This window comes from Orbicella faveolata, unplaced genomic scaffold (genome assembly GCF_042242905.1).
Source record: "Orbicella faveolata isolate gen_17 unplaced genomic scaffold, um_ofav_v1 contig_48, whole genome shotgun sequence".
NCBI classification, from domain to species: Eukaryota; Metazoa; Cnidaria; class Anthozoa; order Scleractinia; family Merulinidae; genus Orbicella; species Orbicella faveolata.
In genome coordinates, this window is record NW_028301578.1 from 533767 (window position 1) to 557500 (window position 23734).

Here is a 23734-nt window from a genome sequence, read left to right on the forward strand (position 1 = left end):
TACAAACTCTAAATCTCCAGGTGGTAGTATGTTGGTGTTAAGTCATTTTTTAAGCATATTTTCATTGAATAGGTTTTCTTCTTTACATAGTGTTAGGTCTGTGCTTGAGCCTATTGACTTCATCAGGCCAGGGCTTATCTCTTTTTTGAGTAGCATGAAGGGACTATGAATATTTCCACTCTCCCCGCCCCCCTTCTAGATGGTATGCAAGTCCATCGCAGGGCCACCCCCAGCATTAAATTTGCTGCTACCCATTTTATGGACCTGGGTGAGGGAGGCACTGTGAGAGTAAAGTGCGTTGCCCAAATGCACTCCTGAATGTTCCCAGTTCGGGCTCGATTCCTGACTGTTTGATCTGGAGTCCAATGCAGGTACCCGCTCTTGATGATATGTACTTTGGGAGTGGAAATACTACTTTGTTATTACTCGTGCATTGTAAGGCCTAGTGTTGTGAAGCGCCTGCAATCAATTTTTAACGAAAAATTGTAGCTTTTGGAATTTGTTTAGAGTTTGAATCCTCTTCTATCCTTGGATTGTAATATAGCACTGACTTATTTGCAATGGTCAAAATGGAAGGCCCCTGGTTTCAAAAAACTAGGAAAGGGTGTTGGCTTCTAGTCAAATTTATGTTTTTCCTTCCACAATTACAACTAAGTGATACTTTTTGAAAAGTGTTAACATATTCAAAATGTAAAATAATGACTTTTTGTAGATAATCCATCGAGACCTGGCAGCTCGTAATGTTCTTCTTGATGACAACTTTGTTTGCAAAGTTACCGACTTTGGTCTGGCTTATCAAAATTTCAAGTATGGCCATGGCAATGCTAAAAAGGTATCTCACTTTACAATTTTACACACCCAAGACAAAATTAACACACCAATACTGGCTGCAAGGGAATCACTCAGGGTGGCTCAAAACTGTTTCCAAGGTTTTTCGGCGTTTTCTTTATTGAATCAATACTATCACTCTTTTTACTTGACAGTATAATTTTGACATCAACCAAAGTCTCAATCATTATTAAACAAGTTATTAATAGTTCATGTAAGTTATATTTCTTTTCCTGATGCAAAAGTTTACCATAGCAATACTACAGGCCATTCAAAAATGCTTAAATTTAGCTTCAAGTACTCACAATTCGTTTTGCCAAGTGTAAAGAAAGTGTTTCAGGGTCTTTAGATCCACCTTGATTTTTTAAATGTTGATTTAGCTAAACAAAATTCAAATGAAACATTCCAGTGTCAACTTACAAGCTTTACACTGTTTGTATTTATAGGGCTGTATACCAATCAAATGGACGGCACCCGAAATTCTCTCAGGAAGTTTTGCCGAGCTCTCAACCCAGAGTGATGTGTATGTACAATACAAATTCTTTTGGTTGTGCCTCAGTTAAGGCTCTGTTAAACAAGGCCATTTTTCTTGTAACTTAATTATCTTGAAGTTTTGTTGCGCCGTTGCAAAACAAGTTGCACAACAAGTTGCACAAGACATTGCTTAGTTTTACATTTACTGAATATATTGAACGATGTGGCAAAAACTAGAACTTTGAGAGACATGTTCATTTCAGGGAATTATACACTAAGCAATTTTTCATGCAACTTGTATCGTAACAAGAATTAGTAGTCAGACAAGTTGTGCAAAGAATTGCCTAATGTAACAGTGTTGTTAATCTCATTGTTTTTGTTAAAAGGAAAGTTAAAACAAGTAGCTAACTTTCAGGAATACTGCTTTTTTGCTGGTCATTGTTGCAACACATTCTGGCTGGATTCTCAAGGATTTGACAGACATACTAGATGAGATAGTCAACTACCAATACAATAAGCATTAAAGTTAATTATTATTCAGTTGTAAAAAGACTCACGGCCAAATTTCAAGTTGGTCGCCTAGGCATGTCATCATGTGGTTTGCTATGAACGCAATAAATTTGGCAGAATTTGGAAAGAGGAGGAGAAAAGAAAGTCATGATTTGTAATAATTTTGCATTTTGTTCTTCGATCTGTAGAATTCTAGTATACTCTCTCACCTGATCTTTAATGATCTTTAAAGCAGTAATTATCTTTCTATTGCATTCGTTGTAGTTTTTCCTTGAAAATAGTACATTAGTTTAACCCAACTGTGATCTATTTTACTAATTTACAGGTGGTCTTATGGAATTGTCTTGTATGAGATATTCACCATCGGTAAGTTTCAACATTTGATGAGTAATGACAGCAATGAAAAACAAAAGAAAACAGAACAAAAACTAAAATCATGCAGTGTCAAACAACTAGCCAGCAGATCACAGCGCACTTACATACATGTACTTAAGTACGATTATTATTATTGTTGTTGTTTTTGTTGTTGTTGTTGTTTTAACTTATGATATTTCGGTCATAAATAAGTCGATGACCACTCTACAACAACAGTTCCCGGCCCCGAAATCTCGTCCTGCTCCGGATTCACAAACCAAAGTTGTTTACAAAATTCCTTGCGCTGACTGTTCATGGTGTTATATCGGTGAAACTAGCAGAGCGTCATCGTCATCGTCATTGTTGTTATTATTATTATTATTATTATTATTATTAGTAATAGTAATTGGACCGAGTGGAGTACGATTCGTATAGGAAATCGATCTGTTGGAGAAACAATAAGGGATTAATTGTACGCGTGAAAAGATCGGACCGTTTCGAGAAAAAAGATCAATTTCCTTTTAATAATACGGCAACCATAAATACATGTTTCTATCTGACTTCTTTTCATAATAGACGGTTGCTAAAATGAAGCTACGCTGTGATTGAATATTTTAGTTTTGTAACTTTGTTTTCTCAACACTTTTCGCCAAAGTTCTCCATAAAATAATTTCTTTCTTTCGCAAAGAACCTCAAAGACGAACATGTCCCAAGTTTGCATTATGAAGTTGGATTTTATTGGCTTGAGAGCTGTCAAAACTCTGAACGCGTGAGCGACTTTTTGATAAATGACCTACAGAAAAGGAAGTGCACGTTGGAACGGTAAAAGCATTATTTTACCGACAAAACTCCCATGGTGTTTTTGCTTACTGCTGCTTCTTCATAAGCTTTTTGTTTGTCTGAGATGGAAAACGTGGAAGTTTTGTCCGACTCCATTGCTCAAATGTGACCAATACAATTAAAATTTAATTGTTCAGCTGTCGATACAATTTGGGATAAATTGGCCCGCTTCCAACCAATCAGAAGCGAGTATTTACGGTAGCAGTATTATTAAGGGAGTAATCACGTGAGTAATTTGAAAATCAGACGAGCGTGAAGGTCAAAGCCGATTTGAAATTACGAGCACGATTACTCCCTGAATTGTACGACACAAGGTCCAATTACTAATTAATCGTATCTATAACAAATTTCGGGAGAAAAAATGTCTTTTGAGAACTTCGTTTGAGCGAAAACCTCTGTAGCGCTTTTCATAAGCGTTGAAAACTGTAGAAAACAGTGCAAAGGAAGCCATTAAAGCGCGCGCAATTGACCTACGAATAACGTGGGTGTCCAATTACAAAGAGTACAAGTTGGATACCTGTAACTGGACACCCACGTCATCGCACGCTGATTACATGACAAATGAGCGCGTGGAGAACCAATCACGATCGAGAATTTTGTTATAGATACGATTATTATTATTATTATTATTATTATTAGTGTTATTATTTTTATAAAAGTTCGCTTTACTTCGTTAGACTTTTCACGTTCTTGTGCTGCCTTAAAACCCTCGAGATTTCCTAAGCACCTTGATTCACTAACGATAGATAATAAAGGAGAAAACTGTTCCTCCCAAAATTCAGTTTCTGTTCGTTTGATTGCGAGAAGAGGGTCTGCACTGAGATTCGGTAAAATTGAAAAAGGAACTAATCTCTCGTTCATCCCTAGCTTAACCTTGAATTATTTAATAACTTATCTTCATTTACAAAAAACTAAAATAAAAAATAATATTATAATCGTGTCTATAACAAAATTCTCGATCATGATTGTTCTCTGTACACCTATTTCACGCGTAATCAGCGCGCGGCCACATGGGTGTCCAATTACAGGTGTCAAATTTGAATTGTTTGTAATTGGATACGCACGTGATTCGCACGTCAATTATGTGCACTTTAATGGCTTCCTTTGCAATGTTTCCAACAGTTTTCTAAACTTATGAAAAGCGCTACAGACGTTTTCGCTCAAAAGAAGTTCTCATGAGACACTTTAAATTCCGAAATTTGTTATAGATACGATCAAATAGTAATTGGACCTCGTGTCGTACAATTCAGGGAGTAATTGTGCTCGTAATTTCAAATCAGCCTTGCGCTTCGCGCTCGTCTGATTTTAAAATTACTCGAGCGATTACTCCCTGCATTGTACTCCACGCGGTCCAATTACTATTACTTATTATTATCATTATCATCATTATTAAAGAGAAGCAATTTTTTAAAACATTTAATGATAAAAAATTGCGATAAAACATTTCGTAAAAGCATATTAAAAGTTTCTTGACGATGTTTCGATGTTTTGCTAACGTCATTATCAAGTTAAAGAGTAAATGATAAAAAATGTATAAAAACTAAAAATACAATAGGTGATTGGAATGTTCTTTTGAACAAAGCGTTTTGCATGAATGCAATCAGTCTGCGTGTTGAGACTAGGACTGCGCTCCTTGATGAAAAGCATCTCGTAGACAAGACAATCAAATTTTCCTTGGCACTTTGTTAGAATGCGGAATTGGCTTTCTTTGAGGAGGCTTGAATTCCCATGGGCTGTCGAAAAGTGTTTACCGATCGCAGAGTTTCTATGTTCAACAATACGTTGGTAGAGATTTCAAGCTGTAAAGCCAACATTATCTGAATCACACAGATCACATGTAAAAGAGTAAGAAACGCCAATTACTGCCCTATTATTTCGCGTAGCACGCTGGTAAAAAACTCAACCTCTCTTGAGTTCATCTGGCAAGCTATTCGACAACACTTTGGATTCCAGGTCACCGGCGCACAACTTATCGACTTTTCTGACATACACCTTGCGGCAGATGAGCGCTCCGAGGACCTGTACCAACGCCTCATGGCCTTTGTGGAGGATTCCTTGCTGCGTGCAAATGGCTTAACCCACCATGGTGAACATGTTTCAGAGGATGAGGAACTTACTCCCACTCTCGAGAACTTCGTCGTCCTTACCTGGCTACGACTCATTCACCCCAGCCTTCCTCGATTGGTCAAGCAGCGCTACGGCACGGAGTTGAGATCTCGCACCCTCGCCTCAATTAAGCCAGAAATCTCACAAGCCCTTACCTCTCTCCTTGAGGAAATCCGCACCTCTGATGACGCTAGGATCCTGCGTGCAGCAGTAGCTGACGATTTTCGTAGCCCCCGTCCAGGTGGCAGGAGTAACTCTAAGTTCCGCACCAGACAACCTCGTCAGGACAAGGTCTGCCCCTTATGCAAGCAAGCCGGTCGCTCTAACACAAACCACTTCCTCAGTCAGTGTACCTTCCTCCCTGACAATGACAGGCGCTTCATGGTAAAAGCGAGACAGATCGTTGGCATCCTCGACAACGAACCAGACACGGACTGCGACCTCGACCCTGATACTCCAGTTCCTGATCCCACTTTGCCTACCCCAGATGTCGTAGCCTACCGTGTACAGACCCGTCAGTCTCCTTATATGGATGTCTTTCATGCTCACCGTGTTGTCCGCGTCACCATTGACAGCGGCGCCACTGGAAATATGATCCGTCACTCTACCGCGAAACACCTCGGATGTCCTGTAATATCAAGTGCCCAGTCCGTCCAGCAGGCTGATGGCTCTTCTCAACTTCGGGTGGTCGGTGAGATACGAACAACCTTCACCCGCGACAACACAGACTTTACGTTCGAAGGTCTTGTCGTAGAGGATCTTGATGTTGAAGTACTCGCCGGGACCCCCTTTATGGAGGCAAATGATGTTGCTGTGCGTCCCGCTAAGAGAGAGGTGCTCCTTGGACACGTATGGGTCCAAGTCTCCACCCAGCCCCCTCCCAACTGTTCGTAGGGCTTTTGTTCTCCGTGCTCCTACTCCTTCCAAGACTGTTTGGCCCGGAGAATTCTTGGAAGTACAGCTGCCAGACGATGCTCCTCCTGATTCAGAGTATGCACTTGACACTCGTACTGATGCACCAAGTTCACATAAACTCAAGCCATCCCAGTTGTGGCCGCAGCCTAGTGTCGTTTCAAGTGTTGCGCGGGCCATACGCATACCAAACCTGTCAACCGAGCCTCGCACACTTAAGCGTCACGAACACTTCTGCCAAGTCGCTCCTGTCTTCGAACCAAAAGAGGATCCAGGCCCGTCTCCTGCTCAGCGTCCGTTACCACCCTCTAATTCCAGTCACTCCGCATCCGTTCAGGTAGACCCAGACAGCATCCTACCTCAGGCCATCAGGGCCAATTTCCAATCCCTGCTTAGAGAGTACGACTCCGTATTTGACCCCCAGTTCCCTGGTTACAATGGAGGGGGAACATGGTAACATGTGTGCTGGGGTTATAGCTGGAGTAGCTAATAACAACTTGTGTGGTGTGGGATTGGCATACAATGCCAAAATTGCAGGTAAGTCAGCTGGTCAAGATTAATAGCTTGCAAAAAGCTGCATAACTGCCCTTATCTTGATACTGGTACATTGATAAATGATGTGGGATTTAGAGGGTTTTTTCAGGTTTTTGGCCCCATGAAAGCCATCTTCCAAGATAGTTCCTAAGCATATAAATTTACACTCTGTTCAAAGCATATATATAAGATCTAATTTAACTATTTACTAATATTAAACTAAGTCTATTTTATAAAAAAGCTATTTGGCCAGAACTCATTGCAGGTTATACACTGTAGTCTATTTAATTCTATTTTTAAAACTCTTTTTCAATACATTTAATTACAATTCTGTTTAAAATAATAAAATAGATTAGAACTTAGGTTTAGTAAAAATATAGTCTGGAGGATTCAATCAGCCTGTTCTGTCTGCTTTCTGAAAAAGATTACGCTAAAAGAATTTCTTTATTGGACTCAGAGGAAAATAGAATTGAAATAGTGGTATTTACAATCTGTTCTTACAGTTTTGAGTGACTGTTTTTTGTTTGCATTGTATCTAAAAAGACAGCTAGTATTCGAAATACATTTACTTTTAAATACGTTCTTCTAAGGCAGAGAGGAGGTAGAATTGTATTAGTTTTATTGGAATTTGAATTTTGCAGTCTAGTTTATCACTGGATTCTATTTGGTTCCTACATGAATCAAAAGAGAATTTACTACCAGGCGGATCTGTTTTAAAAGACATTTGAAGCAGTAGTTGTTTGTCCCATGAAACTTGATAGCAGTTTAGGGTGGTCACAAAGTTTGGAGTTGGCAACTTAATGGTTGAAGTAGGTAGTTGATTTTGCCTTTCCTTGTAAAGACTGAGACACTCATATACCGTAATAGATCAAAGTAACCTGCCAAGATCGTGAAGTAATTGACGATTTGTGCTGGCAGTGGGCTGGTTTTGATGACCCTGACCAGGGAACCAATTTTCGTGGACCATAAAGCTGCTGCAAAAAACGCCTTGAAAGTAGTAAGAAAATCTCGTTCTCCATTAAATACTCTCCGTTAAATAACTAATTTGGACTAAATGGATGTTATTAAATATATGTATCAAGTGTACATTAAGTAGAGATTAAATGGAAAAAAAAGAGAGAATAGATGTGAGACATGCCTTTGATGAAGAGGCAAAGAGCTAAAGTAACTGCAAACTTTCAATCTCCCATACCTCAGGAGTTCGACTTTTCGATGACGATATTGATGTCAGGTCAACAGATGCCACAGAGTCAGCTGCCCTGCTTCACAAAATCGAAATTGTTCATATTTACTCAAACAGCTGGGGACCAGGGGATGGGGGCTGGCAGGTTGCAGGTCCTGGAGTGCTGGCCAATCAAGCTTTAAAAAATGGGGCTAAAAAGGTACATTTTGAGTATAAGTTATGTGGTTTAACATACTTCTCTACCAAGAGTAATGTAATAATTATTGATATTATAAAAATTAATACAAAGCCATTTAGCTGAGAGAAGCCACCGGCCTGCTGGCAAATAACACTGAACAGAGATTAATGGAGGATGATAGATGTTGCCTAGATGGAACAAAGAGGACTGGTGTTGATAGGTTTTACTTCTGTCAGGAAAAAAGAGAGAGAGAGAGAGAGAGAGAGAGAGAGAGAGAGAGAGAGAGAGAGAGAGAGAGAGAGAGAAAAAGAAGAACCTTTCCCATGTAGGGAGGGGGGCTAGGGAGGCGTCATCATGGTCTCATTATTAGTGTGCTCACCACCTGATCATGCGGTCCGAGTTTGAGTTTTGGCCGAGAACATCGTGTTCTGTTCCTTGGTAAGACAATTTACCCTCACAGTGCCTCTCTCCAACCAGGTGCATACATGTAAATGAGTGCCGGTGAATTTAATGCTGGGGGTAACCCTGCGATGGAATAGCATCCCATCCAGGGGGGAGTAGAAATACTCCTAGTCACTTATGCTACAGAAACCGGGATTAGCACCAGCCTGATGGACCACTTAGCTTGTATTCAGACTTAATCTTACTTTATTTGAAGCGCCATAAGCAAGAACGTTCTACCAGTCTCTCAGAAAATTAAGCAGCAACAACAAAAGGAAAAGGAGACATAACCACCAACAACAAAAGAAACAAAACATTTTTTTTTTTCTTTCAGGGTAGAAGGGGCTTGGGTGCTATTTATGTCTTTGCAGCTGGAAATGGCGGCGTTTTTCAAGACAGTTGTGCCTATAACGGTTATGTTAATAGTATTTACACTATTGCAATCACCGGTTTAAACAAAAATGGTTCGAATCCAACCTATGCTGAAGACTGCCCTGGAATCATGGCCACAACTTACAGCAGAGACACATGGAACGGACACGGAAACGTTGTGAGTGAAACAGCTGTCAGCTTATGAAAGGTTTTACAGTTCTCCCCTTATCCCCCAATGCTTCTTTGCTTTTTCCCAGGAAGAAAGGGCCAGTAACCTTCTATTTGGGGGTTGTGAAAACTAGTAAACTTTTTAATTAAGAGTACACTCTGAGTACCGCACTCTCTTCATTCCACTGTATATATCGGTATTGGTTGTTTGGTCTGGATATTTGGCCCTTTTATAAAACCCAATAATGACCAACAAGGTCTCTTTTTACGAACTTAAACTGTAAAGTGTTAAGCTGTGTACAATGAGAGCTGCGAAGTGTAAGCTTGAAATTGAATTTAAAAACATTGGAGGGATATTTTAGTCTGGACCCCATGCAATTGTGGTGCCGTTGTGAAACCAGTTATCAGTTAATTAAAGTGGTTGTAAATGAAGAATAACTGCGTTGAATTAATCTCTTTCCCTCGTTTGCCTATTTTTCCTTTCATGCAGATAACCGCTGATAAACAGTCTGGATGTGTTGACAATTTTGGAGGAACGTCCGCAGCGGCAGCGATGGCTTCCGGTCTCATTGCACTGACACTTGAAGCAAAGTAATTGAAGACTTTATTTCTGAGTTTCAGTGTGAACATTGGTGTGTGGAGGGTGACATGATGGTAGAACGTAACTTCCTGCTTCGCCTCCCCTTTCCTATCGACCCCACTTGCCTCCCTCCCCTCGCGGTTAAATGGCCATTATTGTGCCGTAAGAAAATAAGTCAAATTTTGTGTTAGCCCTCGCTGTAAGCGACCCTAACATTCTATACCTTTAAGAGTGATCAGTTCCAAACCGTCCTTAGTTTTAGCTCTGACAACATCATGCACTTGTAGAACGTGTTTGATACAATTGACTTAATAGCAGAATTAAGTTGAAGCACATTTCTCTCTGAATCGCAAACAAGGGAAGACTCCTCTAGAATATCATTGACCGTTACTGATGTTTACTACGTTTACTACTTTTTGGTAAGGTGATATTTTCTAGTGTGAAGTTATGTTAAAGCAGAATTATTAATCTATTTTGTGTGATGATCGTTACACCACTAGTTTTTGTCTTACAGTCCCGACTTAACATGGCGAGACGTGCAACACGTGATAGCCAGAAGCGCGAGACCAGCGCCTGGGGGAGTCCCACTAGAAAATGGAGAATGGGTAAGGAACAAAGCTGGCTTAACATTCAGCAAGAGTTATGGCTTTGGACTGATGGATGCTGGCAAGATGGTGCACTTGGCCAAACACTGGAGAACAGTTCCGCAGCAACGAAGATGCGAGTTTAAAGGTCAAGATGAAAACAGGTTTGACTCAGTTTGTGGTTTGTGTTAAAAGTTTGTTGATGTGATTGCAGATTTCCGGTGATATAAAAAAAAATGAAGCAGTTGTGACATAAAGCCTGCTACTATATGTATAAAATATTAATAACGATGCTTCTCTTCTTTCAATTGTAGACCAATCCCTTCTGAGGTGTCGGTAACATTCGCTAGCTGCGAGATAAAATTCCTTGAACATGTTCAGGTCAAGGTAAATCTTGATTTCACGCGCCGAGGAGATCTGTATCTGGAGCTGGAGGCTCCTAGTGGTACAAAATCACCACTGACTAATCGACGACATCTTGACAACTTCACCGGATTTAAAAATCTTACAAACTGGGTTATCGCTACCCTTTTTCATTGGGGAGAGAATCCTGAGGGACAATGGAAGGTGAAAATTGGAAATTTGAATAGGAGGTACCAAACTAAGGGTAAGTACAGATCGGCGACTTTCATCTCGAAATATTCCTTTAGTGTTAAATTGTACAGTAACTGAATAGTGTGAAAATGTTTTTGTTTTGTTTTGTTTATTTTTTGTTCTTAGTGCACAGTGCTTTCTACTTGTAACGAAAGCATTTTGGACCACGCCTGATTGTCTTCCTTTTATGTTCCACCTCAGAAACCTCAAGTTACCTGATCATAAAAATGCGGGTTAAATCTTCATTCATGTACATTGGTCGTTTGGTTCATTAGTTAAACTGATTGCAGCCTTCTGAATCACATAGTGCCTTATGTAAGAGGACTTAAAACTAATGCTTGCGCTGTGTTTCTTCATTCTAGGTACACTTTATAGCTGGTCGTTAATTTTGTATGGAACCTCTGAGGATCCCCTTTCAAGGAACCGGCATGCCCCAAATAATTCCGGAAGCTTCACATTTCCAACATATGCAACAACATCATATCCTACAAAAGAACCTGCTACAATCTCGCCGCGACCAACTTCTAAACCTGGTAGGCGAAACTTGTCGGTTCGTCTTTTGTTTTTGTCACCAAACACGAGTTAATTGGGGACACTATTTAAAAATTGATTTTATTTTTACGGAGAATGCTGTTAAAGACCGGATAAAAAAAGTTTCATACAAGACTATTGATTCTAATAATAAAAAGTAAGCACCACAGTCAGCCAACCGATATTGCACAGACCATCCACTAATTCGCACACAGTGGACAATTAATGCATCTGTTAATTAGAAGCTCAACGATGTTTACTTTCCCCAATTACGAGAAATTAGTTAAGCCACAACTATGGACTAATTCTGTTGGAAAATGCGCAAAAACGTGAAATCATAACTACAGTACCTACAGAATAAGAGCACCCCTATTCCCCCTTTCAATGTTTGAAAATTGTAAAATGCAAACTTGTGGTAGATGAAAGTGTTGTGCCAACATTACACAGTGGTGGGGAGGGGCAAAATCCGTATAGGATGACGTTTACTAACCCTTGTGACTAAGCTTGTTGCTTTTTGGGACATCTGGATCTGTTTTGATAAATCAGAATAAGTTTCCTGAAATGCCGTCAAAGTGATGGTGACTGGATAGTGGTCAGGAGTTTGTCCACTTGCTCAAAGGTTACAACCATTTTGTACGGCATCACAATCGGCACCACAGAAAAACACTGTTGTTGTTTTTATACTCTTTTTGTGTGCTTGAAGGACAAGGCTTTTTGATTCTTGCAGTCGTTTTGAGAATACGGTATCTTTATCAGTGAGATAAAATGCTATTAAGCAAACACGCGTATGGTAATTTTACCTGTATTTGCATCGACGATATACGCGTGCGTGCTGAAAAGTATCGGGCGGAATTCTGACTGCAAGTTTCTTTAATTCCTCTTCTTTATAAACTTGCAAATGTGGAACAACTATACTCATTGCTTAGTACTGCCTCCGTGATTTTTCAATAGTAACAATTTCATGGACATGAGGTTCTTCAACATTTTTACTGAAATTCCAATCTGTCTTTTCCATAGATCCCAAGAAGGTAATCCTGATCATCCTTATTAGTGTTGGCGTTCTTGTCCTAGCTGGGATTTGTCTTTATCTTTCTTATCGTCTGTGTCCTGGGTGTGTTCCTGTGTGCTGTGTGCTGTGTCTTGGTGTGTTATCTCGCCTGCTGGACCGTGTGCTCTCGTGTCTCTCTGAGCTGTGCCGATGCTGCCATGGTGACCGGAAGACAATCCACAGTGGGATAAACCAGACGCAAACAGAGCAGCAAGAAAAGCAACAGAAAGAGAAATGCGACGACCTTGCTAAATATGCCAGACCTGTCCGCCATGGCTCATCTGTATATTCGCCGGATACTAGTAAAGGATATATGGTTTAGAGCGTTATTTAAGGACGTTGGCTTGAAAATCTGCTAATGCATTTTTTTTCAAACTTTAACTGCCATTAGGTAATGAGTAGGTCACCGATTTCATTCCAGGGCTGTATCGTGAGGAAAAATACCCTGATATTAAAAAAATGACGCAAGAAACTCGTCATGATCTCTAAGGATTTTAGTTCTGTTGCGTCATCCAAATGTTGCGATCTTTTTTCATAAAACTTAACCACTGAAGAAGCATTTAAAGCCGTGGCACAGAGACAACTCAAAACACGGTAGAAAATTAGGGGCCACCGAGTGTCAAAGATCGTTAAATCCACGCAAACTGCGGTAACCAATAACACTATTGTTCAATTTTATTGCTTAACGCGCATGCTCAGTACATGAAGTGTGCGGGATTGTGCGTTATTTGCAATCAGCGCGAACGTCCTTAATATAAAGAGACAGGAACGTCACTAAAGGCCAGGAAAAGAAAAAATAACGCCATTGTATTTATTAAAAACAGGAAACAGAAAACAGAATTCATTCAATTAATGCCCGAAGGGGTTTAAACGTTTTCAGATATATGTGCAGTTTGAGTTTTGTCTTGTTTGTTTGTTTGTTTGTTTGTTTTTAAATTAATATGTATTGTAGGAGCGTTAAATGAAAAAGAAACAGAACTTGGTAAATTAATCCCCATAGGGGTTTAAACGCTTTTAGATATATATTTACATTTTCATTTTGATTGTTTGAATACTTGACATGTTTTGTGTTTAGAACTTGGTTTTAGAAGAAACTAGACGCTTTGCTGCGTGTACCCAGGCAGTCGTTATACTGAGAAGCACTAGCTATATTGCAGTTGACCTAAATGATCTGCATTTGAAGTCGTACAAAATTCAATCGAATCGATGTGCCCAAGCTATTCTGCCTTTGATTGCATTATTTTCTTGGAATCGATTAATAGCTTATTACACGTTTGCAGGTCTTTAGGGCGTGAAATGAGTCAAGGTCTTTATATCAGCCTATGAAGGTTTTAGTCTATTTTCCTCAGCCTTTGTCGTTGTTATTTGCGTTTCTCAAGCAAGCGAGACATTTTGAATTTCCGAGTTATGGCGGTGCGTGACTTAGACCTGCGAACGCGTTTGTCGAAAAACATATACTTATGTGACAGTGCAAGCCAAGAATTGTTTTGCTGGAGTCAACATACATGTACATTAGTTTCTTTCAGCTTAAATGTACAATAATTCGCTACATGGGTTTCACTCTTGTGAAGACACATAACTCTGTTACAAGAAAATAACGAGAAAGAATGGTTTAGTTCGAGATTTTATCTTTATTATACTTAACGAAGTTTCTCGGAGCGTTTTACTTAGGTGTACTCGAACAGATACATTCGTAAACAAATTTTCTAACCTTTCTGCTCTTGTTGCTCAGAAGTTCTTGAGTTCGTGCTGGGATTCTACTTGGTTCACGCTCATACGATGACGCTTCTGAAGATGCTTTTTATCAAGTTGAAGAGTTGATAGCTACGGGTGATGGCTCCTTTGGTATAACATGATTCTTGATAAATTCACTCAAAATGTTCGCTCGTAAATTGATCTCTCGTAAGGCTTGCAGACCGACCCGTTCCGAAAACGCTTAATGTCCTTTAGTGTTGGTCTATCTCGAACGGTGTGTTCGTTTGTATATGGCTTCATCGCCCCAGAAATCATGGAATCCGTGCTAACTTTTCACGACGACAACTTCTGTAAATTCCATGTGCTGTACGCATGCACAGGTGACGCATGCGCTTTAGCGACAAGACGGCGATTTGTGACTGAACGAGGAAAAAAAAAAACGGAGCCGAAATTTAAACCCAGGCCTCACGGCCTGGGTAAATAGCATTAAACATGATATTGTAGGAGCGATAAGGCCTTAGTAATTTAGTACTATTGTTCCTACAATTTTCATAGGGTATGGAATATGCATGTTTGCATGCAACAATTTTTAGATCAATAAATCATCTTTATGGCTTTCCTTTTATGATTTTCAGTATTATTATTGCTCTTCTTTCTTTCTTTCTTTTTTTGTCCGTGTGCCATTAAGTTGTAACGAATAAATTAATTAGTTATTGTACGCTCACACAAGACGAACGAGCGGTCAAATTTCGGGTAATCAGAATGGGCTCACCTTTAAAAGCTGTTCACATGTGAACAAGCTATGATATGATAAAGAGTTATACTCATTTTCTCATGGTTTGTCATCAAATAACACCAGATTTCGACCTTGGACCCTCACTTCTCTCCAGAGACACTTAAGAGGCCCTGCACCTAAGAAACGACCGATGATTTCCGGCTAAAAAATAAAATCGGCCGATTTTTATCTCTCAAGTAGAGGTTACCGAATACTATTTAAAAATGAATTTCTTTTGTTTCAGTTTCGCTTTAAACCAAAAATATCGAGCCGCAAAGTTTTTCCGTCTGAAAGCAGCAAAATCAGGCCGAAAATAAGCCCCCGCAAAAAACTGTTTAGAAATTACTACCGCAACGCAAAATAATGAGAAAACTACACAGTGTTGAAGAAAAAGGCCTTTTAATGCAATATCATTCGATAAACATCAAAAAACTGCCGAAGCGATTAACAAATAAAGTTTCAAATATTGCATACTAAATTAGATGGAACGTTGGAGCTGATTTTAAAATAATTATTTCTCAAAAGTTCAACGCTTTTGAAAGCAATCACAGTGATGAATGAGACATTGGAGGGATACAAATCACGTTTCTGGAAAAACATTTTTCGGCCAAAGTATATTGACCTTGTACAAAGCGTTCAAAGTTACCGTGTTCACCGTTATCCTGCTACTTCGGCGAAACGCTTCTCCTTTGCCAATACGGCCGTGGATAGCGTGGTAAACGCCACTTTAAACCTTGCTAGGCATTCAGAGACTATCCTGAGTAGAAGGATGTAGAATTGAAAGAGAAAGGAAGATGAAAAATACGCAGAAGAAGAAAATAACTCGAAATTACCATCTGCTAACGAAAGTTGAATCTGGAAAATGTCGTCGCCTAACAGCGGCCAGTGACGTCATTGGTCACGTAAAGGTCGCAAGAGCGTGGGAAAACGAGTCTGCAATGTCCTTCGGGCGGTCAGCGGCTAGAGATCCAGTCGTGACCCCATAACTCAGATCACGCTGCGACCAAAACGGTGTGGCGGTTGGGGAAGTTTTTCTTTTTGAGTGACCATCATTTGTGAAAAATAACATAACATTGTTCCACTAAACGTTTTCTGGCTGGGAAAAATTGTTTTCCTATTTGTGCATTTGTTTGGATTCCACCGCTATTGATACAAATAACGTCAATGGCCGCTGTCACGCGACGACATTTTCCAGATTCAACTTTCGTTAGCAGATGGTAATTTCGAGTTATTTTCTTTTTCTGTGTATTTTTCATCTTCCTTACTCTCTTAATTCTACTTCCTTCTACTTAGGACGGTCTTTGAATGCCTAGCAAGGTTTAAAGTGGCGTTTAACACGCTATCCACGGCCGTATTGGCAAAAGAGAAGTGTTTCGCCGAAGTAGCAGGATAACGGTAAAAACGGTAACTTTGAACGCTTTGTACAAGGTCAATATACTTTGGCCGAAAAATGTTTTTCCAGAAACGTGATTTGTATCCCTCCAATGTCTCATTCATCACTGTGATTGCTTTCAAAAGCGTTGAACTTTTGAGAAATAATTATTTTAAAATCAGCTCCAACGCTCCATCTAATTTAGTATGCAATATTTGAAACTTTATTTGTTAATCGCTTCGGCAGTTTTTTGATGTTTATTGAATGATATTGCATTAAAAGGCCTTTTTCTTCAACACTGTGTAGTTTTCTCATTATTTTGCGTTGCGATAGTAATTTCTAAACAGTTTTTTGCGGGGGCTTATTTTCGGCCTGATTTTGCTGCTTTCAGACGGAAAAACTTTGCGGCTCGATATTTTTGGTTTAAAGCGAAACTGAAACAAAAGAAATTCATTTTTAAATAGTATTCGGTAACCTCTACTTGAGAGATAAAAATCGGCCGATTTTATTTTTTAGCCGGAAATCATCGGTCGTTTCTTAGGCGCAGGGCCTCTTAACCCTTTGAATACCAAACTCTTGCCAAAAAATACCGTTTTTAACCGTTTAGTCGGTTTTTTTAGCTGCCATGACGCTAAATAAGCCTAAGTTTTGCTTAGAAAGCTTTTTTTACTAAAAGGAGAGATTTTTCGAGGATTAGGTACAAAATTGAGCAATATTTCACTTCCGGGCATGCGCATAAGCCATTAACCGTTCTCAATTTTGTTTGTCGCCCTTTTCCTTTCTGGTTTTCTCCGCCCTTTTACACTGGCTACCTTTTGCGTTGCATGATCTTTCTGGCTGCCGTGAAAGGTTTGATGTTAATTTAGTGCGAAGCCTAGAAATGGACTTTGATCAATCATAGGCGTAGTGGACCATTTTACCACCGTTTTTGCACTAAAACTGATAACGTTTTTCGATTTGAGACGTCGGAATGTCGTCGATATCTAAACCTGACCATTGTACGGAAAGGCCTAGAATAGTACTACTATCTGCTTATCAAGAATATCTGATGACATTTAAATTGATGACGTCACAAGTGTTACAAAGAGCCCGACCATTAATTTACACATACATATGCGTACTTGGTATTCAAAGGGTTAACGAGGCAGTTTTAGGAATTCATGTGGGACCTCCATGGCCACCAAGTGCCCAAAAATTCTTTTAAGTTGCTGGGAAATTTCTATCAATCTATTCGTTTCTTTTTTTTTTTTTTTTTCAGCAGGAATGTCTTAACTGCACCATGATGTAGCAACTTTTCTTGTGAACGCCAGTCAACTGGCAGACACGTGACCCAGACTTATGTCATGTGGTGACGGTGGGGATGAGTCTACACCCGTTTAGTAGGGAGAAGAATGGGTGTGGCTCCAGAGGGCTTAGGGGATAGCAATTAGCTGTGGATCCATGGTCGTATCTAAACCTTCAGTGAGGAGAGGGAGGAATTCACACGGGTAAACCAAATTCAAGCAGCTAGCGAGTACAAGCAATCTGCGTGAAATACCCGCATTCCAGCTTAGAGTAAGGTTAATAACGGTGAGTGGCCAGGAGTTTCCCAGACAGCGAGAAAAGGGCTGGGAAACAGATAACTCAAAGAGCAGATCCGTTGAGTGTCCTTAACACGTAGAAAATGTTAGAGCTAGGTAGGGTTCGATTTTTTTGTAGTAGATTACGTTTTCATTTCCAAGCTCTTGCGCTGAGTGGCAGTAAAATGGCGGTCCGAGAAAGCTGTCGCGTGATGACTTTGGGTTTAGAGTTAGGGTGTGCCATATTGGTACCCTTCCGAAGGAAACCAACATTGCGTGTCCACACAAACCTCTATAAATATGGGTGAAAAATGTCTCTGAAATCTGAATTCTGAATGGTCATCGTTTTTTCTTTCCAATGGCACGACAGTAAAAACCAGCTATAGCGTGAAAGTGTCAAGCTCTTGGTTTTCGTCCTCTTTGACAATGGAACGCTCCACGGTAAAAAAGCAAACAAGACTTTTTGAGACATCAACCGAGATGAAAATCATTGGTCATCCATAATTGTTATCCTTTAACTTGCCGCCAGTTTGTAAAGATGAACTTTATCGGTGTACAGATGGACTTCCGCTATCTGACAGCTCTCTTTAAAAAGTGGACAGTTAGAAATGGTCCCAACCACATAGAAACGCTGTATTTTAAACCTTTCATGAGCAGACACCTGTCTTAAGCGGATAGTTTTCCTGGTCCAGAGGCCGTGTCTGCTTACGGGGAGGTTCGACTGGATTGGCTTCAGCGGTCGTGTTCGGAGCGATTCCGGACACCCCTTCTGTGCGCTGTAATCTCTTCGATTTTCCTCTCCAAATTCATGCGAGGAAGGGGCGCTATGGTTTGACAGCGCCTGCCCTTAAAAGAAAGGGACGAGTTGAATATTCCCAAAATCTCGATTCCTTATGACTGCAAAAACGTCATCGACTGGATAAGGAAACGGGCTCCTTCGTCGGGCGCTGTGATAAACAGGTGAACCATGTAAAAGTCGGGAACATGAACATATATTTCATAAACCTTCCTACAGATATGTTTGCGCCATCCAAACTCATGATGGTATATAGAAGAGAATGTAGCTAAATAAATATAGATAAATCCGGTTGAAATAGTGAAATGTTCACACCGTAAACGTTAAAAATACATTTAAAACTTGTCTGTAGTTATCCGTAGTGGGATTTTGCTTTGTTTAGCATGTTGAGGAAGACCTTTTTTATCTCAGAATTTCTTGTGACTGGAAGACTGTGTCGTGAACCTGAAGGACGATATCATTGCTTCTGAATCATTATTATCCTCTTTTTCATCGGTCGAGTCTTCTCGTCGATTCTTAACCAACTCGAACTCTTTAAAGGAGTCAGTTAGGTGCTAAGACACGATCTACGATGCCATGTTTGTTTTGGATGCTGCGACTAAGAAAATTTGCGTTCTTGGACTCCCTAAAATATGTGAATGGACAAACACAATAAGAACCAAAAGACCTCTGGGGAGGAGGACAGAGGCAATTTCTTAATCTTTTCAAAGAGCCACTTGCTTCACCTACTTCGCAATGGAGTTCATTATTCCACTCGCGCTTGTTAGATATGAGATGATTATAACCAACTCGTATCCAACGTGCGCTCGATTGTATTTCACAGACTCCGTTGGAAATATATAAGGGAACAAATGTTAGTTATTAACACCGCTATTATAAGCAATGAGCATTTTATTATGAGCATAATAAAATATTTTAATAGTTTAACTATAAATAATAAAACTCAACCGGAGAGTAGAGGAGCTTAGAGCTACTTTGAGGATAAGACCTCGACCGCAGACTGAATTAAAAAAGGGTTTATAGTAAAATGCTCTGAAAGTTGAAGCAGACGACCAGTCGGCCATTGACATGATAGTGGATAGCGGGACAAAAGCATTGCCAGCTGCTGTTGTAGATGTACCACGCAAAGAGTGAGCTTTAAAAATTTGATCGTCTATTCCTGCTGCACTTATAAAGGTTCGTAGCCAACACCCCAAAGTTGTGGAAATGATAGTCTTGCGGGGCGTTTAAATGAAATAAAAAACTCATCAGGAAAAGAAGACGGGATAACCGCACGAACTCATAAGTTGTTTACCATTTACCCAAAAATTCCGGAAATTTCGGATGGAATGTAAATGGAGAGCTTAATTTTGTCTCTCCGAGGGGAAATTTTCTCGGGAAAACGGGATTCCTTGGAAGGTAGACCAAAATTCCCAAACGGAATTTTCGAATGGAAAATGTGCGTTTCATTTGCTTGTTTTTACTAGTTCAAGGCCTTTTGGTTTGGATTGCCTTTGCAAGTGCAGGAGAAGGATCCGCAGTTGAGCTTGGCGATATCGACTCGGGTGGCTCCGCAGAGGAGCAGGCGGTACTTACATTGGATACGGGGGCACTGCCGGTACTACGTTCTTCGCAATCCGCTGCACACGAGATGGAGTCGGCAACTGGAACATGGTCAGGGACTTCATCGCTTCGGAACTGAAAAGACTCTCCAGTAGCACGAAGATGATAACGGTTTTTCCGAAGTGTTCCACGTCTTTCAGTGGCTATCAGGTATGAACGTGGGGTATCTGCCACATGTTGGACAATGCCTGGCGTCCAGGTACCACTAGCTGGATTGAAGACTCGAATGCGATCTTCTGGGAACAGCAAACGAACTGGCTGCCGGGCTGTTTTATCATATTGCACCTTCTGCTTATCTTGTCTGAGTTGACGTTTAACGTTGATGTCTCCATCTGCAGAGAACGAGGGCTTTAACACAACTGGTAGATTTGTCTGATATACTCGGCCATTTAGAAGCTCTGCAGGTGAAGGTAGATCACGACTGAGTGGGGGTACTACGGAGACAAAGCATAGCCAAATGAGGATCCTGGCCAGATTCCTTGCACTTGTGCAAAAGATCCTTGACAGTCTGCACTGTCCTCTCACTAAATCCATTTGACTGAGGATACAGGGGACTGGATGTGACGTGAGTAAATCCATAGCTACGACCGGAAGGCGGCAGATGCATACTGCGAGCCATTGTTTGTTACCAGTTTACTTGGAATCCCATGTTCCTCGAAGACAGACTTCAGGTGTGCAATGACTGCAGATGACTGGAGCTAGTGAGCCTTTTTTTACCACGGGAAACTTACTATAGTAGTCAACGACTAACAGGTAGTTGGCATTGCTCCATTAGAATATATCATATACCATGGCTTCTACGGTGCATCATGAGGCAGCAAAGGTTGCTTGACGTTGAAATTCTGTTGACGCTGGCATGGGAGGGGGGGGGGGGGCAGCTCTTAACCAGCTCTTCAATATCATGGTTAATTTTTGCCCAGAATACTGATCCCTTTGCCCTGAGCTTGCATTTCTCAGCACCCTGATGGGCATAATGTAGCTTTTTCAGGACATCAGGTTGAAGAGACTCAGGGATGACAATACGCGTGCCCTTCAGGATCAGGCCATCAGCTACGGTAAGCTCATCACGATAGTTCCAGTGAGCATGAAGATAGGCAGGGCAGTTAGATCTCTTCAGGCCATCCATGCACAATGATTTCACGCAGGGCCGATAAGGTTGTATCCTTATCAGTTTCTTCTCTCATCTGGGACACTCTCGTTGGGCTTGCATTAAGATGAAGATGGACCTCGTGTACAGAAACATCAAGCCCTTTGACAGCTTCACCATAACATGAGCTGATTCTTGAAAGAGCGTCAGCGACAGGTATGTCCTTTCCGAAAACATATTTGATTTGTGCGTCGTACTTCTGTATAAGCAGCACCATCCTAGCGATGCGGGGTAGAACACTTGACAGATGCTTTCTGAAGATAGCTTCTAGCGGCTTGTGGTCGGATTCCATAACAACGGGCCCGCCATAGGCATAATAATGGAACTTCTCGAAGCCAAACAGGACAGCTAACATTTCCCCCTCAATGTTGGAGTAACTACTTTCAGTTGAGGTCAACAACTTGCTAGCGAACTCCACTGGACCATTAGCTTGTAGGAGAACAGCACCTAAACCCCTCTGTGAGGCATCCACCTGAATGGTTACAGGCTGGGTACTGTCAAAGTACTGCAACGAGGTAGGGGCCACGATTGCCTTCTTGATGCGGTCTGCGGCAGACTGATGCTCAGGACTCCAGACAAATTCAGTTGTTTTCTTGGTGAGTGCCCAGAGACTAGCTGCTACGGATGCCAAGTTAGGAATGGAACGACTCAGGAACTGGACCATCCCAAGGAATGTTTGTTGATCTGCAAGGCTGGTCGAGGGGTCCATAGACAGTATGGAGTTGATCTTCCGTGGATCAGGCTGGAGACCTTCAGCACTTATGATATGGTCAAAGAAAAGAACTGAATTGCACATGAATTTACATTGGTCCAGGTTGAAGCGAAGACTAGCCTCACGAGCACGCCGAAGAACAGCACGAAGGTTTTCATCATGATCGCTAAAATCACTGCTGTAGCCATGCACAACAATGTCAGCCGCAACTCCAGTGACACATGGTAAGTCACCAAAGGTTTCGTCCACTTTCCTTTGGAAAATGTCCTGGGCACAAACTAGGCCGAAAGGCAGACGCAAAAATCTCTATCTTCCAAACGGCGAGTTAAAGGTAGTCAACACCGAGCTCCTCCTGGGTAAGCTTGATATTCCAGTAACCGCTGCGTGCATCAATGATCGAGAAGCATTTAGCCACCATTAAGTTTAGGTAGAACATCCTCTAGTGTAGGTGTAAAGTAGTGTGGCCTCTTGATAGCACAGTTCAGATCTTTAAGGTCGAAGCAAAGCCGTACACAAGGACAAAAAATTATTTAAGTCTTCTTAAACATGGATTAATCATGTCTTAAACTCAAGTTTAGTCGGTTTAAGTTGATGTCTAAGACACTTAAACCTACTGTTTTAATGCTCTATTAATGATGGCAATTAAACTTGTCTGAAACTCATTTTTAAGTGTTGTTTAATTGATGTACACAGAATTTCCTCAATTCAGTCTGTTCTTTGTTGTCATGTTTATGGAAATTCTGGCTCAAAATTTGCCAGTTAATAGTAATGATAATATTGGATAATAATTTGTTGTAATTAACTCAGTTGTTTTCATGATTACAATTGTTTGTAGAAACACCAACCCAGTTATTTACTGAAATACCACCCATGTATGTACACAATAACAGTTTTTTCCTTTTCAGGTGTCTTTTATTCACAGCATATGATCTGATGATTAAATTCCAAATGTGATAAATAATACTATGTCAAATACCATGTTTATATAACTTTTACATAACAAAATTATCCTATCTTCTAACCGCTGATCACATGTTACTTAAAACAACCAGCAATATTTGCTTTCTTGTATAGAATGAAAGCATACTTCTTGTAGGCTTAAATTAACAGAAATACTCCTAACTTTCTTCATAATAAAATGCCAAAATACACTCAGATTAAAGAGTGCAATATCTGTAGTGTTAACCTCTATGGGCTGGGCTTAAACCTGAGGGTAGGGGCCATTATTGGCTCATTAGAAGTTTATGTACCCACTCTCCCCCTCAATAATTGAAACTGAATTTGTCTATGATTAAAATATAAACTAAAGTAGGCGATAGTAATTCTAGTAATATTATATTATTCTTAAGTGCTCAGTGTGAGAATGGCTTGAGGCTTTGATATTCCTTGTTTTTCTTTTTAGTACTCAAGGCACAAGCACTTAGGCAAAGCCAAATGAAGTTGAAACACAAAATTCGACTCTCCAATTAATAAGCAAGCTAACACTTCCCTGTTTCACAAAGTGAAATGAAACTTTGAATGTCTCACTGTCACAATTTTATTTTGCTAGCAAAACAAGCAGAAGTTATTCAAATGAGGATCCAGGGTAGTCAGTGCTTGTAACCTTGCAGCTATTTCATTTTGTAGGGGAAGGAAGGGTACACATAGTCAAGAGTACATTGATAATAGCACAGGTGACTCCTTAATTTTGCATGAAATTTCAGTGTTTACTTATAATCACATGTGAAATTTTAAAATTGCCATGGTAACGTTTGGCGTGAAACTTTTCAATACTATAAACATGTCAAAAATCCATGATTGCAAATAGTGTAATTCGTCACCCATGATATTAATAGATAA

At 40.3% G+C, this 23734-nt stretch overlaps 1 protein-coding gene across 5 annotated transcripts in view; it reads left to right on the forward strand.

Moving 5' to 3' along the window:
• Positions 1-14560, forward strand: part of LOC110044307 (furin-like protease 2) — a 38099-nt gene extending 23539 nt beyond the window's left edge. For all 5 annotated transcript variants that reach the window (XM_089281447.1, XM_089281448.1, XM_089281451.1 and 2 more), the window contains 10 exons: positions 713-832; positions 1275-1351; positions 2138-2178; positions 7756-7940; positions 8695-8910; positions 9391-9491; positions 9995-10228; positions 10379-10671; positions 11021-11191; positions 12207-14560. In XM_089281447.1, coding sequence (XP_089137573.1) covers positions 713-832; positions 1275-1351; positions 2138-2178; positions 7756-7940; positions 8695-8910; positions 9391-9491; positions 9995-10228; positions 10379-10671; positions 11021-11191; positions 12207-12559 — 1791 coding nt within the window. In that variant the 3' untranslated portion in view covers positions 12560-14560. The remainder of the gene's footprint in view (positions 1-712; positions 833-1274; positions 1352-2137; positions 2179-7755; positions 7941-8694; positions 8911-9390; positions 9492-9994; positions 10229-10378; positions 10672-11020; positions 11192-12206) is intronic.
• The last annotated feature ends 9174 nt before the right edge of the window (positions 14561-23734 follow it).